The sequence below is a fragment of the Vicugna pacos genome, chromosome 4, assembly GCF_048564905.1.
Source record: "Vicugna pacos chromosome 4, VicPac4, whole genome shotgun sequence".
Classification (NCBI taxonomy): Eukaryota; Metazoa; Chordata; class Mammalia; order Artiodactyla; family Camelidae; genus Vicugna; species Vicugna pacos.
This window is the reverse complement of record NC_132990.1, coordinates 63573495-63590426: the sequence shown is the minus strand read 5'-3', so window position 1 is coordinate 63590426 and position 16932 is coordinate 63573495. Positions and strand designations below refer to the sequence as shown.

General features: G+C 47.2%; 1 protein-coding gene across 8 annotated transcripts in view; it reads right to left on the bottom strand.

The window, feature by feature from the left end:
* Positions 1-16932, bottom strand: part of PAPPA (pappalysin 1) — a 481990-nt gene that overhangs the window by 219279 nt on the left and 245779 nt on the right. The window contains exon 1 of one of the 8 annotated variants that reach the window (XM_031677147.2): positions 9353-10153. The exons of the other annotated variants lie outside the window; for them this stretch is intronic. Within the exon in view, the coding sequence (XP_031533007.2) occupies positions 9353-9770 (418 nt within the window). The 5' untranslated portion in view covers positions 9771-10153. Of the gene's footprint in view, positions 1-9352; positions 10154-16932 lie in introns of those variants that run through there. 8 annotated transcript variants of the gene reach the window in all.

The window sequence follows — 16932 nt, the reverse complement described above, 5'->3', positions numbered from 1 at the left end:
TTCAGTCAGTCTTTGCCTGAAATTCTACCCACTGGTACTGTGCTTTTTGATAGAAAGCTTTTTGGGGAGACACTAAAGCATACATGTCTATGGAGGAGTGACATTCTATGTTGTTGTCAGTCAGTGACACCAGCAAGGAGGGACACTAAGGCCTCTTTCAAGAGAGAGTGTTGCTGGCAGAGAGGCAGCAGAAGGTGTGTGGCCCCTGAGGGGGACAGGCACAAGCACCACTTAGTGGACAGACCTGCCCTCAAGACGGAGGAAAACTAGAACTTCTGCCAACATGACAGTTTGTCTTAGGACAGTCCCAGCGGGGACTGTAGAACCCCAGGAGATCTCTGCTAGAAGGGTCTCCAGGGCAAAGATCGATAAACAACTCCTTACACTCATTGTTCAGATGAGGAAAATCGGCCCCAAGAAGGAACAGGAGAGGCCCGAGGTCACACAGTGAGCTAAGGACTGGACTGGCCTGGACCCCATATCCCCCGGCCCCTTCCCGAGCATGCCTCAGGTCTGCTCTGAGGTCTCAGCACCGACGTCACTTCTCAAGACGGCCTCCCCAGACCACCCTATTTAAATCCTACTCCTCCTATGACCCCACCCCTACATAGCATTCCCTAGACTCCCTTTTCTACCCGATTTTTCTTCATAAGCACTCACCTGGCATGACATGATATATCTGCTAACTCATTTATACTCCGACTCATCCTCCTCCTCACCCTCACCCCAAAATATAAACTCCCTGAGGTCCGAGATATCTTCTTCTGATCCTTGCTCCGTTCTAAGGGCCTAAAACTGAACCTGGCATGTAGCAGAAACTCAACAAAGACTTGTAGAACACCTGGGCAGGGATGAGCAAAAAATTACTTTGTCCCTTGTTTTCAACCTGTATTTCTTCATCTCTCTGCCATGAGCGCACATTGCTTTTGTAATACAAAACAAAGTGTTTATCCTGTCTGTCTCTCATTTAAGTTTTTGCTTCACGTTATGATGATAGTGACAAGCCTTTCCTGAGGGGTGACGGGGGGAAAGGCAATCCCTGGCTCTGCCAAAGGAGATTAACGTGTCTAATTCATAGTTATTGAGAGAATTAGAAATAATGCACAGCAAGGGCTGGATACACATAAAACCAATATGAGTTAACGTTTACTGGGGCTTACCCATGGTCTAGATTTCATTACTAAGCATGTTCCACATGGAGGCCCAGTTAATCTTCAAAACAACCCTATGAAGTAGGAGCCAGTATTAGCCGCATTCTACAGATGGGAAAAGTGAAGCTTGGAGACATTAAGTAACTGGCCCAGGGTCACACAACTGGCAGGTGGGAAAATCAGGAAATGAAACTCAGGCACCTGACTCTCCAGTCCTATGATCTACCCACTGCACTACAAAATACTCCCTCAGTAAACACATGCTCCTTTCCCTGTTTCCCAAGAGTGAGTTTCAGTCAGCTCTGTCTGAGATTAGTCAACTGCAGCTCTTTCCCCAACCCCCTGCCCCAGGCCCTAGACGGTTCTAGAAGGCTTGGAGGGCAATGAGAAATGCAGAGAAATAAGGAGCCAGAAAAATGAGAAACAGGGGTATGTGGAAATGTGAGTGTGTGTGTGTGTGTGTGTGCGCATGTGTGTGTGCCCATGCGTGTGGACTGTCATGCTGATGAGGAGATTCCAGGGGATTCTAATGCACAAAACCAAGGGTGCCAAATGCTTCACAGGGTGTGGGACGGCTCCATACAGCAAGGAATGTCCTCACTCAGAGGCTTCTTACTGCCCTGCAGGGCTCCACTTGCCCCTCCTAAGACTCCCTTTCTTTCTTTCCCTTCAAGATCTCCCAGGATGGTCAGTCACCTGAGTTTGCAGGTGTGCAGAGAGACGGGCAGGGGGAGCTCCTCCTAGTGTCTGAAGCCTAGACTGCACGCTGACCTTCAGTTACCCTGTGTGACCTTGGGAGAGTCCCTAACCCGCTCCAAGTTGCTGCCAGTGCATTTGGAAACCTGTCAGCTCACAGAACATGCAGGGATCTGAGACTTCAACTCCTCCTGCGGCTCTCAAACTCTTTTAACCTCTTTATGATGGAATTCTTCAATCACACACAGAGGGACAGACAAAATGCTATTGAAGCCCGTCATTTCTGTCACCTGGTTTCAACAATCATCAGTCCGCCAGTCTTCTTTCATCTACCACTCTCCCCCACAACATCCTCTTTTTTTTAAAGCACTTTAAACAAATAAAACAGACATAACGTCATTTTACCCATAAATACTTCAGTACGTATTTCTAATAGACTTGAATCTTTTAAAGTACATAATAACAGTGGTGGAGCACGTGCTTAGCATGTATGAGGTCCTGGGTTCAATGCCCGATACCTCTGTTAAAAAATACAAGAATAAACCTTAAAAAAATAATAACAATATCATTATCACGCCTAACAAAATTAACAATAGTCCCTTAACGTCAGCCCATGTCCATTCAAATTGTGTCATTTTAAGCAGAATGAGGTGAAGGGAAAGTGGGGGGAGGCAGAGTCCTCCCCTTTAGCCTGTCCTCAGGGCACTCCCCAGGGCAAAAGACTGGGGGATATAGTTTGAAAGGCCCTGTTTCACCCCAGTCCCATTGTGCGCCCTGAGAACACAGAGGCACAGAGAGGAGCAGTTACGTTGTCAAGGTCACACAGTGAGTAAGGCAGACCTGTTAAGTCCCAACGTCAAAGGACTCCAGTGACGTCACACATGTCGAAACGTTCACTAACTCGATCACTGTTTATCATTTGCAGTGTGAATAATGATAATAAAGGTGCCTTTCCAGGAATGACCTTCCTTGGTTGCACAAATCACTCACATTTCTCACTTTCTAGATCCTCCTACTACTGTTGACCTGTGGACCGGGTTCTGACCTCAGCCAACAACTTCTCCTGCCATTTTCTCACCTGGTTCCTGTGACAACCGGTGACATGGGGATGTTGCTTGTAACCACACCTGAAACTTTCTCCCCAGAGGCAGGGCCCAGGTCACACAGCTCAGAGGAGGCTGAGACAAAAGCAGAGCCCAGGCGCCTAGAGCTCCTGGGTCCCAGTTCCAGGTCTCCAAAGGAGCCAAGGGGCCAAGACCCACAAGTCAGTTCTGTTGAGCATTTCCAGTAAGTGCATCAAGCAAGGAAGCAGAGTCCTCAGTGCCACAGGAAGAAAGATAAGGGACACTGAGGGAAAAGAAATTAAATTCCAGAGAAGGGGTGGTAGGTGAGGGGGAGAAGCAGGCACCTGCTGGAGTCCTAAGCCCTTGGCCATGGGTAGAGGAGGCACGAGCTGCCCGTGTAGGGGTTCCTTCTACCTAGAGAGGCTGGCATCTTCTCTCTTCCTCGTCTGAGACACCTTGCCACCAGTGCTGGTTTCAGAGTGGCAAGGTGAGGGGGACTGACATAATGGGAACACTTGCCTTCCAGGAGGACTAGCCCTGGGCAAAGCAGGGAATGCCTCAGAGATGGGCTTCCCTCCCTCCTTTACACCCCTTACTCCGGCTCAGAGAGAAACACACTCCCCTCTCAAGCACAGTGAGAGGTCCGTTTGAAATCAGGTGCATGGAACTTCATGTGTTAGCCCTCTACTGGCAGTGCTGGCACTTTAAAGGAGACACCAGAGGGAGAAGATGTGGTTTCACACAGGGGACCTGCTCTGGGCACCTAGGGGTTTGGGGTCAGCAGGGGGACTGGGAACTGAAGTAGGGTCCTTTCTGGTGTTTGGCAACTCAGAATTGGGAAGGCTAAATTTCTCTAAAAGCTCAGCCCCTAACCTTCTGGGTAAGCAGGGAAAGCTACATCCCCCTTGGGCCTCAGTTTCTCCACCTACAGAGCTGAGAGACATCAGACTGGATCCGTGACTCTCCCCACTCGTGGCCCTTCCACATTACCCAAGAAGGCTTTGAAAAACACCAGTGCTCAGGCCAAAGGCAGACCCACATCATCAGAATCCCTGGGATGTAGCCTGGGCACCGGGATGTTTTAAACGCTGAGGATTCTCAGTGCTACCAGGGATGGGAGCTACTGGACCAAACGATCTCCCAGGCCACCTTGAGAGGGGCAGTTTGTGAACACAGTCTAATTCTCAGTCTGTGTGTGACCCTGGTTCTCAGTTTCCCTGTTGTACCACGAGCTGCTGGACCCAGTCCATGCCTGGCTGACCACGTTACTGAGCCTCACACCTCTGAGTCTCAAGTTTGCCTTCCTCTGTGAGGAGGGGCCAGGGCAATACAGCTTCCATCACCTCATCTGTCCACATGAAGGGCTGATTAGGGGAATATGAAAGGTGGAGGGCATCTGGGGAAGGAGCAAGTGAAGTTGAGCTGTGCCCTGGGCCACTGTCTGTGACCACTGTCTGGCGTCTGTTCCCGAGGATGCATCCTCCCCCTGGATGCTAACTGGTTTTCCTAGTCATTGGTCCGGTGGTTCTGGACCTCCTCTGGCTCTTACCACCAAGGGATCATCCAAGTAGGTCAAAGAAGAGGGATTCAAAATGCAAGGAAGGGATCTGAGGGGTCCAACTGTCTCCCAAGATGCACTGTCTACTCTAGATAGCCCTCCCAGCAACCCGGAAGGGAGGCCCTAACAATGCACAAACAGACTCCACATTCTGAAGGCTAGGCTGGCAAACTGGAAACGAGAAGGTGGTTACTTGCTGGATCTAGTTATCACTGAGTTCCTAATATGAGCTGGCACCATGCCAGGCAGTTTCTGCCTCTCTGTTCCACTGCACTCTTGTGATAGCATTATGCCCATTTTCCAGATGAAGAAACCGAGGGATCGAGAGATAAAGTGATTTGACTCAAATCACACAGCAAGTTATTGGCAACAGAAATCCCGAGCCCAGTCTGCCCGATAATCTGATGTGAAAAGAAAAACAGATCTGCTAGGTCAAAGGCAGGGGTCCCCATAAGATTTAGACTCATGTTTTATCCCCTTTAATCGGTAGGTGTATGGTCAGCACACAGAGATGCAGAAATAAGTGGAAACATTCTGCGGCAGGACTAAAGAAGGGAAAGGAGTCATTCCTCCTCTCTCCAAACAGATTGCTGCAGAAGAAATAGGCACTCAGGACTCAAGTTCCCATCTGGGCTCTACCTACCAGAAGGCGTGTGGGACTTTGGACTAAGTCGTTTCAACTCTCTGGGACTTCATTTCCTCATCTGTTAAATAGAGGCAATGATGTCCACTCCCCAGGGTGGTTGTGAGGGTGAAACTCGCAGGCACAAGGCAAGCACCTAGCACAGTGCTTGGAACCTTGGAAGCACCCAGGAAGAGCTGGTTTCTTTCCTGCCTTTCAGTGTCCTCAGTCCATAAAGCCAAGACTGCGATCTTTGGGAAGTCATGTCCAATAATAAATCCAAAAGTTACTGAGCACTTACATACACTAAGTCCAGTTCTAAGTACTTTCCATGTGTGAGCTCCTGTAATGCGTCAGGTACTCATGATATGCTCACTTTGCAGATGAGGAAGCGAAAGCCCAGAGGAATCCACTGACTTTCCTAAGGTCACACAGCCAGTTAGGGGCAAGGATAGAGTCACACTTAGGTAACCTGGCTACTAAAACCGGCTTCTAACCATTGCAATACCCTGGACCTCAGGTGTGATGATGATTGCTGTCGGGAGAACCGTGTTACTACATGAACTTCTTGAAACCTTGCCTTCCCTGTTACAACAGTTCTTAAGTTGGGAAAAAAGGGGCACTCTTTTCTCAGCGTTGGATGGGTTGCAGGACGTGGGGGCTGCGGAAGGGAGGAAATAAAAAGCCCCTTATAAGTCTCCAGTAACTCAACAGTCCAACATTTAGAACAAAAGGGAAAAAGTACAGCAAATGGAGGTGCTGGGTGAGATTCAGGTAAGTCCCTTTCCCCTTCCGAGCTGGGACTCTGGATCACTAAGGAATGGGGGTGGGCGGAGGCCAGCACTTGTGGGGTCCACATTTCACTTATCTAACAGGTCAGGAGAAACTTTAACAAGATTAACTGCTGCTCACGGCCTCTGCTCGATGGAGCAAATTGAGTCTATTGTTTTCTTTCTCTTCCTCTTCTTTCTCTTTCTGTCAGACTGGAGGGGTACGGTGGGGGGCAGTTGGGGATGAGGGGCAGGGGTCTGGATCCTGCCTGGTATGGTACAAAAGCAAAGGAATGTGTCAGAACGCCCCCCCACCCCCCCACCCCCGCTCCCCAGACTTGAAAGGGAGCCCACACTGAGCTGTGCAGGAAGGCTGAAGGCTGTGCCTGGGTGGTGGGTCTGTGAGGTGGTGGTGTTTATCAGCAGCTTTGGGAGGAAGTCCTGGAAATAGGGATGTCTAGGATCAAATGGTAGTTCCTGCCGCTGGGGAGCTGTGTCATCCAGCACATACCTCTCCCCTCTGTGTCTCTGTCTCCCTGTTCAGCCAAAGAGGGAACTGTCCTGGGTAACCTCTGAGGACCCTTTTCACAGTAGCCTTAAAGAATTTTTCAACCAAGAATGGACAATCCATTCTTGGTGGGTCCTCCAGAGACTCCTGCACATAGGCACTTCCTAACTTTAGCTTTGTTTATGCCTGCATAAGCCTTTCCATTTTTATTTATTAATATATATATATATTTTTTTTTTCTCCTTTCCTTTTGGAAAAAATAAAAGGCATGATGTCTGAGCTTCAGAAGCAAACTGCTCCTTCACTCCTTCCCTCTGCCTCTTCCAGCGCCTGTCTGAACTGGTGTCAGTGAAGTTTGAACCAGGGCAGAAATAGCATCCCCGGGCGGATCTGGGAGCGCAGCCCGCCTACCAGGAGCGGCAAGGCCTGCCTCTGCCAGACGACAGACCCGGTTAACAGCACCATAAAATTAGACCTTTACGAAACCCAATTGAATCCTGCAGCAAAGAGTGATGTAAGGCAGCCTGGCCTGACAGCAAGCAGCAACCCTCTGCCTGAAATAGCAGCACGGTCCCTGCTGAGAGATGCCTGCTTCTCTCAAGATAGGTGACCAGGGATTCCTACGAAAGTGGCAACGCCCAGCCAGAGAGAGCCAGCAGAGGTCAGGCAGCACACTGGGCACCCGAGGTCACGCGGGAGGACGCGGCTTGGCACCAGCATCCCAACTGCCCACCTCGGTCCTGCCTCTCCCAGACTGAACTTACACGAAGGAAGGAGCTGAAAAAGTGCTTCTGCAAAGAACCTCTGTTTGTTTGCTTTTTAATTCAAGGAGAAGCAGGTTCTTTTTAGTCCAACAGTCTGTACCGTGTGGAGGATACGCAGAATGAGTCTTTTCTGGCTCAAGGCCAGGTGTTTACACACCGCCAAATCTGGCTCAGACTCAACTAGGGGAGGGAAAAAAAAATCCACCAGAATCCTCGGGAGAAAAGCTCCTAGCTTTCTGGTGCTACACGGCAGCAGTGACTTTTTTTTTTCTTTCTCGTTTTGAGAGGAATGTTATTTCCACACATAAAATGGACCAGGCATTTTATACAAGCAATAATAACCTAACGTCCCCCATCCAATTAAAGTATTTTACTGCACAATCTTTGTGTGAGAGAGTGAATAAGTGCTCGAGAGAGCGTGTGTGAAGAGAGGCTCCTTGTCTGAATTACAGACATTTATAAAGCAGGCTCCTGTGGAATCCCAGGTGCTATATATATATATATATATATATATATATATATATATATAATATAATTTTTTTAATGCATTTACTACCTTTTCACTGATGATACCTATATAACCCTGGTTTTTTCTCTCTGGAGGGGAAGGCTTCCAAATCACTGGTATGACAGGTAAAGACTAGGAAACATCAGATCTACTCATTAAAAAAAAAAAATCACCTTCAAGCAGCAGGCTCTGTGTTTTCCCTCTGTTCCGAAAGAGAAGTAAACATACCACAGCCCTGAATTATCACCACCGTCATTATTATTATGAACAACGTCTCTTCTCTACACTATATTATACCCCCCTCTGGCTGACTAGGGCTTGGGGGCTAAAAGTGAATGAGCTCAGTTTCCCTCTCCTTCCTGAGGGTGGAAAAAAAAAAGAGACAGAAAATAGCATGTGATGACGTCAGATGTGGGGGAAAGTCACTTTCTAGCTCTCGGTTTGGTAGCGGGAAAGCAGGAGCTGTGGAGGCATATTCTTGGTATAGCAGTAGAGTTTGGGTCCCCGAAATGGACTTGATGTAAATAGGACAGAGTCAGCGCAACGTCTGAGAAAGTCCACGCCAAGATAGAAAAAGCGGACTGCCGGAAGAGCTCAGAGCTTTCCCTTCTAAGAAAGTGTGTGTAAGGGGGTGGGATCGAAAAACGCCTCCACACGTTTCCTGGCTGCAGGGAAGGGGGAACCCCTACTCTCACTTTAAGAACGTCCTAGGACATGGCAAGCTTGTTTGTGCAGGAAAGGGAATCTCCCAGCCAGAAGAGGCAAAACTTTCCTTCTCTCTTCCAGCGCCGCCCCCCGCCCCCCAGTTTTATTAAAGGCATTGCCACAGATTCATTGAGAGGGGGAAAAATGGATGTTGGAACATTTCTAAGGTTTGCAACCCTCGCAAAGTGTCCGGTTTCACTATGGGCTTTGCTGTGGACCAGCGAGGGGCGGGGGGTGATGAGGAGGGAGAACTCAAATTCATTACGGGCTCATAAAAGTCCCAAATGAGAAAAGCGCCCCGTTTCCAAGCCAAGTCGGGGGAAGACTGGCGGGGTGTGCGTGAGGAAGGTCTCGCCCCAGCCCCAAGTGGCAGGCAATGGGCTTTGAAAAAGAGAACATGGGATGGCAGTGCGTGTGTGTGTGCGCGAGCGCGTGTCTGTGTGTGGCTGCGGGAAGGGGGTGAATCCCAGAGGCAGGCAGCAAGCAGAGAGCAACTTCGGGGCACTTCGAGGACTTCTAAGTCCTAGTGATCATAATAACCTTGTCCTTGTAGGCTTTCAGGGCAACGGGGCCAAGTAACGGGGGTCACCTCCATTAAAAAGTCAAAGAAATCAACCGTTCCCTAGCCTCTTTTCACATGCATCCCAACTGGGTCATCCTCCCCTCCATCCCAAACGGAGCCAGTAGGTCCGACCATCCTCAACACGGTTTACGTGAACCAGTCTCCCCCGGGACCAGCCCTCATCGACTGCGGGTCTCGGGGCGGCAAGGAGCGCTCCTTGCGCTAGTCCCGCGGGGCTAGGCAGAGACGCCTTCGGAGCGCGCCCATTTGGCAGATGGGGCAAAGTGAGGCTCGCAGCTTTCCCGGAGTCGCCGAGCGGTCGGCGGAGCGACTCCCGCAGACACACCCGCCGGCCCGCGACCAGCCCGCCACCCGCACCCAGGCACCCGCGCGCCTCTGGGGCCGCGGGGCCGGTGCAGCGCCCGCCGGGGCGCCCTCGCCTACCTGTGATCACCGCCGGAGACTTCTGTCCCCCCTCCGCTCGCAGCCACACTTGCAGCGTGAACGCGTCCCGGGGCAGCTCGAGGTCGGCCCGCAGGCGCAGCTGCTCGCCTCGCCCGCTGAAATAGAGCGCCCGGCTCGGCGGGCTCGGCTCCTCCGCGGCGCCCCTCGCCTCCCGCTGCTGCCGCCGCCGGGGGACGCGCACGGCTTCCCAGGCACCGCCCGGCGGCGGCGGCGGCGGCGGCGGCGAGGCGCGGCGGCCGCGGGCCGCCCGGGTGGCGCAGGTGGCCGGGCCGGCGGCGGGGCGCGGGGGGCGGACGGCCCGCGGGTCTCTCCGGGCCCGGCGGGGGCGCTCGGCCAGCCCGCAGCCCAGCGCGGCGCTCAGCAGCCCCAGGCGCAGCACCCAACTCCAGAGCCGCATGTCCGACGGTCCCCCCCGCCCCCCCTTTGCCCCTGCACCGCCGCCCGGAGCTGCCAGCTTTGGGAGCCTCGGCGCCTCGACTTTCTTCGCTTCTTCACCCTTCTTGGGCGAGCCCCCCCTTCCACTTGCTTTTTTCTTTTCTTTCTCGCTTTCCTCCTCAAGGTGTGTGCTCCACTCCCCCCACCTTTGAAAAATACAGTCCAACTCCTCCTGGTTGGCAATTAATTTCTCTCTTCGCTCCTTTATCTGCCTTATTTCCCCCCTCTAACAGCTGGTTGCCTTCCTCCTTGTTTTATTTCATTTTATTTTATATGATTTCTCGCTCTTAAAAAAAAAAAGCTCCTCTAAGACACTGATCCGCTGAATTCCCTCCCCCTCAAAGATGCTCTAATTTATTTATTTTTTGCGTCCTTTATAACACAAGCCACAGCCCCCTTCTCCCCCCCCCGTCCCCCCTCCCCTCCCTCCTTCTTCACAAAATGAAAGGAAAGAGGGGGGGAAAAATCCCTCAGAAGATGAGTAAACAAGCGTATGCTAATCTGCTCCCGAGCGCTCCACCTTCCCAATTGAATGAGTCCCAGTTAAAACTGCGGGGATCATGACTAATCAATCAGTTTGGAGAGGCCGAGCTACCCAGCCTTCCTCCACTTTCGCGTTTGCCTCCTTCGCTCCCTCTTCTCCACCCCCTCCTTTTTTTTTTTTTTTTAAGAAGACAATCTTAAAGTAACAATTTAATGAAATTCTGTACACACCCCCTTATGGTCCTCCCAGCTCTCCTCATTCCTACTCAAAACACACATTCCTGTTTTTGTTTTGTTTTGCTTGCTTTTTTCCCTCCTTCACTCCCCCCCACCTTTTTTTTTTTGTTTTTCCTCCTGGCGGGAGAAAAATCTATCTCTTCTCTCAGGATCCCCTTTGCACTTTGCTGGTAAACCTCATCCTTCTCTATAGCACATAAAGAGTCCTGAAACTTGATTCTTAGATTTTTTTGTAGTGCTGTCTCTCTCCGTCTCCCTCTTTCACTCTCCTCTCTTTCTCACCCTCACTCTCTCCTCTCTCTCCCTCTCCCTCTTTCCCTCCTCCTTTCCCTTCTCTCTTGCCTCCCCTCTCCTTTTCCCTCTCAGAATTCCCTTAAAGTTATGCAATGATGTCCGTCCCCCTCTTCCCTGAGCCCCCCGCTGCTGCTGGCTTCAGCTAGTCTGAATGTTGTCTCCAAAGTCCTCACGGAATCATCAGAAGCAACCAGGAAAGGCATTTTCTAAGGCATTTGCCTTCTCAAAGCTGTAGACTCAGCACAACTAGGTCCTGAATACTCTTTAAAATATTCTGTTGGTTGTTAGAAATTAGTTTTATATTTAAAAAATGAGACAAAAATATTATTTTGCCTTCTTTTTTCAACCTAAGAAATTCAGGTCCTCTGACATTGTTCAAGTCACAGGTAAGGCTCTGACCATGTGCTGCTTTGTAGATCTGTTTTGAACTGGGACATATATGTAATATTTTTGTTCTTTTTTCCCCCTCTTTATAGAACTCAAAAGCTCCCCCTTATGGCAAAATGGTTCTTTTTTTCCCCTTCAAGTGTTTAATAAGTTAAAATGAGTTAGCAGTGGTAGATTACAAATTATTAGTTACCGGCCTGTTGAAATAATGTAATGATACAAATATGCTGTGTAAGATCTGCATGCTGGAAGCCTAAGGTGAAAGTAACTCGACTTTCCTCCCCCTGTGCCCCTGTCCTCAGGGCTGCTCCAGGTCCTTCCTGAGAGCCGGGGTCACTCCTGCAGCTTCAGGTAGAGTGAACACCAGCAGAGAATATGTGTTGGTGGAAGCACACGGATTTGAAGAACGAGCAAATGACTCAGACATCCCCTATAAAAGCCGGAATGTGGTGTACAGGGATTATGGCACCATTCTGAAAATGGGAGATCCCAGATTCAGATCTTCTGGGTTCGGGAAGAACTCAACATATAGTCTTATCCTAAGAACGTGTGGAATCAGTTTCTTCAGTTATAAAATGAAAATGGCATTATATCCTAAATGTGTTTCCAGAGACTGGCTGAAAGAATATCTCTGGTGCACAATGCCATGGATAAGGAACTTACCTGAGTAAATCTTTCACTTTCTGTGACCCCAGGTCACTCACCTATTAAAAGTCATGAGGCTGGTATTCAATTAAAAAACAACAACAACAACAACAACAACAAACAAACAAACAAAAAAACTAGGTTGAACTACATATATTATATCCTGCAAAATCCCTCTCTTTCCTCAATAGAGGTTTGGAACCTGACTACAGATTCACTTCAGTTGTGGCATCTAGGCATTTGGAAACTGTGTTCCTTCCAAGGGCTTCTAAGTCATTGTATACAGTAGTTTTGGGTATTCCTAGATGTTTGGGACTTTGTCAGTTCTCCCAACAAGATTCAAAACTTGGGAGTTATCCTATCAGTGCTATGCTCTGAGTGAGTCACTCTGCTACCCTGCACTTCCTTACCTTTAAAAATGGGTTATGGATTTCACAAACGTGTTCTGGGGATTAAAATACATTTTAGGGTTTAGTATTTTGGACACTGTAAAAATGCTACACAAGTACCATCTATTCCACTGTTATTGTCAAGGACCAAGTGCTCATCAGATTCTTAAAGACAAACAAAAATTCTGGGAGGCCATTTCTGTCCTGTGACAGGAATGAAAGGAAGGGACAGAGAGATCCAAGTCTCCTACCCCCTTGAGCTTCTTGACCTCAGCCCCTAAATGCCTTGGGAACAGTTGGCAAAACCTTTTACTGGTCTTGCCCCTGAACATACATCTGTTATTCTATCCTGCCGGTCCTGGAAGCCACACTTAACTTTCCTGCATGTATGTTATCTACATATGTAAGTGTCTGTTCGTTTCTAAATCAAGTGAATAGAAAGGGATGAACTGTAAGCCTCGGTTAGTGACCCACCCTAATCATTGGCCTATGCATGACATTCTTATTTATACATGACAAATAACATAGCATATGCTGCTAACCCTCTTTTACTACATCCCTTGAGCTCTCATGAATTTGACCCTTCTCCTTTCATCGTTTATAGTCAAAGAGCATTTACCTGAGAGCTTAAAGACTCAAGTTCTAATTCTGACTCGTGCGAATTCCTTGACCTCAGTTTGCTCCTATGTAAAATGAAAGGTCCGGATTCGAAAATTCCTAAGATCATTTCCACACCTGAAGTGTAATGGAGCCCCTTATTATTGGAATATGGCAGTAATTCCCATTGAATCATCCCAGCTTTGGTCAGTCCCCACCCCCACCCCTCCTTGTTTCTGGGGATTTTCATTCTAAAAACTACTTTTTAGAACAAAAAGACTTCTGTTCCTCCACTCTTAGGATATATTCCTTCATTATTCACTATATTTGGTATAATAACTAAAAGCAAGGCATTTTGCCAGGGAGGTAGGTATAGGGTCCACTGGAAGTTAGGAGGGTACCATCTAAGTGGAGTCCTAAAGTTTGGGAAGGGCTTGAAGGAGGGAGGCTGGTTCAAAATACACATTTCAGAGTCACCCCCTCCTGGGTTCCTATGGCCTGCAGCAAGTCACTTAATTTCTCTGATCTCAGGGACCTCGTCATGGAGCTGTCCTGGGGGTAGCGTGCTGAGTGACACATTGTAGGAGCTCACTGAACGAGCCCCCTCTCTTTCTTTGCAGGGATCTAAATTCCACGGCCCTCCGGGCTTTTGTCGGCTTTCATCGATAGCCTCATCCCCACCTACTTCTTACTCCACAAGGGTTTTTCTTATCTCAGAATTCCAAGGCCAGCATTGTCTGTCTGGTAGAATCTGGAACTTGATTAGATAGGATCCTGCATTGTTCTCAGTGTCCTGTTTTATGTTTTTCCTCCAAGATTAGAACCCTCCTAGGACAAGGATTTTCAAGGGCTAGTTCTGTCACCACACCTCTCCCCCATCAGCCTGAAGGGCTCCCTCCTCTGGGCTCTCATAAAATGTCCTCTGAGTTTCTCTGAGCATGTCCCCAAAGCTAACGATCACACTTAATTACATATCTGCTTGTCTCCCTTTTCCGTGTGGGACAGAGTCTACTGCATTCGTATTTGTGTTTCCCCAAATCCTAATCTAGAACTTTGCACATACCTATAGCTGCTGGTTCAGAACCATTAAATTGAATTATATATATATGTATATGCACATATGTATTATATATTATATACATATACATATACACACATAGGGAGAGGGATGGAGAGAGGGGCGTGGGGGAGGAAGGGAGAGATTTGTAAATCCACATACATATGTAGATGTATGTATGTATATATTTTTGCTTCTCAATGCTCCTTTAGTTATTCCTGTGATGTCTATTTGTTCAGTGCTATGAATGCATAATTTCTTTATTTTGCCAGCCTCCCTTTTCCCAGATGGTGCATCAGTGGACACCCAAACAGGTATATCGAAGTCCGTAGGCTGCCCAAGTGAGGGTCACTAGAAAGAATGTAGACTTTGGAGTAGAAGAAATTGGATTCACATCCTACCTTTGCTAAAGAACGATTCTAACAACAGCTTGTATTTATTGAGGATGCACTATGTTCGAAGCAATATTTAAATACTTTTTATAGGAACTGTCCCATCTAATCCTCCTAACAAGCCCATAGAGGAAGTCCAATAGTCACCCCATTTTTACAGGAGGAAAAAAAAAGAATCCTGAATCGCAGAGACTAAATAAACAGTGGAGTGCTCAGCCAATCTGGATCTAGCACTCTGTGTTCTAGCTCTGGGGGCTAGGAAGAATTACTTAACCTTTTGAATTTCATTTTTCATTTTTATAGATTTCATGGGGTTATCTGGGAGATTAAATGAGCCAGTGGGAATGGGTATCGTATTACACAGAGACTAGTACATATGTCAGTGGGTGTTGGATAAACATTAGCTTCTTCACTTCCTCCCCTACGGTAGTTTAATTATATTAATTTAACACATATACTAGAGTTGACAATTGTAAGAATCATGCCAGCAGTAATAACTACTCATCTGTGCTGAGCACCAGCTACATGTTAGGCACTGTACTGAGTTTTTAATTTTCCTCTTCACAAAACTAGGAGGCAGGTTGGAACTCAGTCATGTGAATTGCTCAGAAGTTTTCTGTCTATCCTTCTATCTTCTTAAACCATGTTAAAAAATAAATTTTATTTTTAGCCCTGTCTATTTTTTTTTAGCATCTCCAAGCTCCATCTGAAAAACAAACAAAACAACCAAAGTCCACGATTTAATAATTGCCTGTTCTATAAAATCGCATAGAAAAGAAAGCCAGTGACTACCCTGTTTGCCTGAGATGGGGGTGGGCAGATGAGGGTTCTAGACCACTCTGGCTGGAGGTGGAGCTGGCGAGCTCCAGGTGTTTTCCTCTGTATGTTTTGAAACTTTCGTGTTCTCAAGTGGGTGGCCCTGGAATGAACTGGAGTCCTCGTCTTCCTGCAGGTTTATAAAACAGCAACTTCTAGGTTCTAACCCTCTGCCTTTGACTCATGCCACAGAACTTCATTTTGTTCACCTCGGATGCCCAAGGCACTTCTTTAGCTGAGAATTTTAGTTGAAGATGAGCACTGCTTGACACTGCTTTTTTTGGTAGAAAAATATATACTTTTGTGAATTTTATTTCATGTTTTATTCTCTTCAGTAATAATAATTAGCTATAATTGACTATGAGAGACACTACCTTGAATGGTCACATATGTAATCCTCAAAACTATAATCTGTTGTTTGCCTTATTCCCACTTTGCAGATTAAAAAAAAAAAACGAGGTTCAGTAAAGTTGGTTGTTGGATTTTATGATGTTTGAACCCAAGTTTATCTCACTTCAAAGTCCACATTCTTAACTGCTTGGCTGGTGCCTCTAATCTACCTTCAATCTTCCTATTGTTTTACATTGGAATCAGAATATCTCCATAATCTTGTGGAAAAGGAAGCTTCATGAGAAATCAGAAATGGGCAATGGTGGACATGTTCTTCATTCGGTAAATTTCACCTTTTGTTGTTGTTGTTGTTGTTGAATGGAAAATAAAATGCTTGATAAACCCCTCCGCTTAATCCCAGGACAAATGTATCTTGCAGCTTATTTGAGAAGGGGCCTTAAATCACACATAATGGACAATCCTTTCAAACTTGTTTTTTCCAGAAAATGCAGAATCATTGTCCAGTTGGCCACTTTTTATATCAACTGAGATTGAAGGCGTGCAATTAATTGTTGCTCAGTGAAGCCCTTTCCATGGGAAACTAATCTAGCAATGCTTTCTGATGAAGTCAATCTATATCCATTAAGACAGCGTTACTTGCTGAGTGCCTTCTGTACGCCATGCATGGACCTGTGGGTACATATTTTTACTACAACTGTATTGGATTGGTTTTGATCTGCTTGTTTTAAAAGATGAGGAAATCCAAGTTCAGAAAGAGGGAGCAGTTTACCCCCAAATCACCTAGCTAGCTAGAAGATATATTTTCAAGCCCAAATTCTAACCTATGTGCTCTTCTCCAATCTAGTGCAAATGTCACCTTCTCCATAACATTATTCTTTATTAAACATCAAAATAAATCATTCCCAGAGGATTATTTAGCTTTGTTTCCTCTCCTGTATTGTTGGATTTATGTTCTTGTCTTCCTTTCTATGACAGATCTTAAGCTCCTTGAAGATGAGCCTGAGTTTTCTGCCTTTTGAGATCCCCCATGGGGTTAAGTCTCTATGGTTTATGTTGAATAGGAGCTCAGTGAACATTTGGTGAACTCTGTGGGACCTCTGTAACTCCTACCTACATGTGACTTCCAGAATAATGCCCTGCTTCTTTCATCTTACCTTAGCTTGAGTCCTTCAAATTCTTAAAACTCAACTGAAGAAAGCTGTAGCTCTTTCAGGAAACCTCACTCATGCCCTCCACCAATCAGATTTGATCTCTACCTCCTCTGAAACTCCCTTGTGTCTCCCTTCAGGCCATTCTGCCAGCCCAATCATGCACTGCCCTGTATTGCTACATACCTTGCCTGTCAAGAGAACCCTAGCCAGATGGCATACAGGGATGATGTTAGTATGTGCTGCATCAGTCCACTGACATATATATTTTTTAAATTAAAAAGTGCATTAAACCTAATATTCTCAGTTTGTAGATGAAGACTCACAG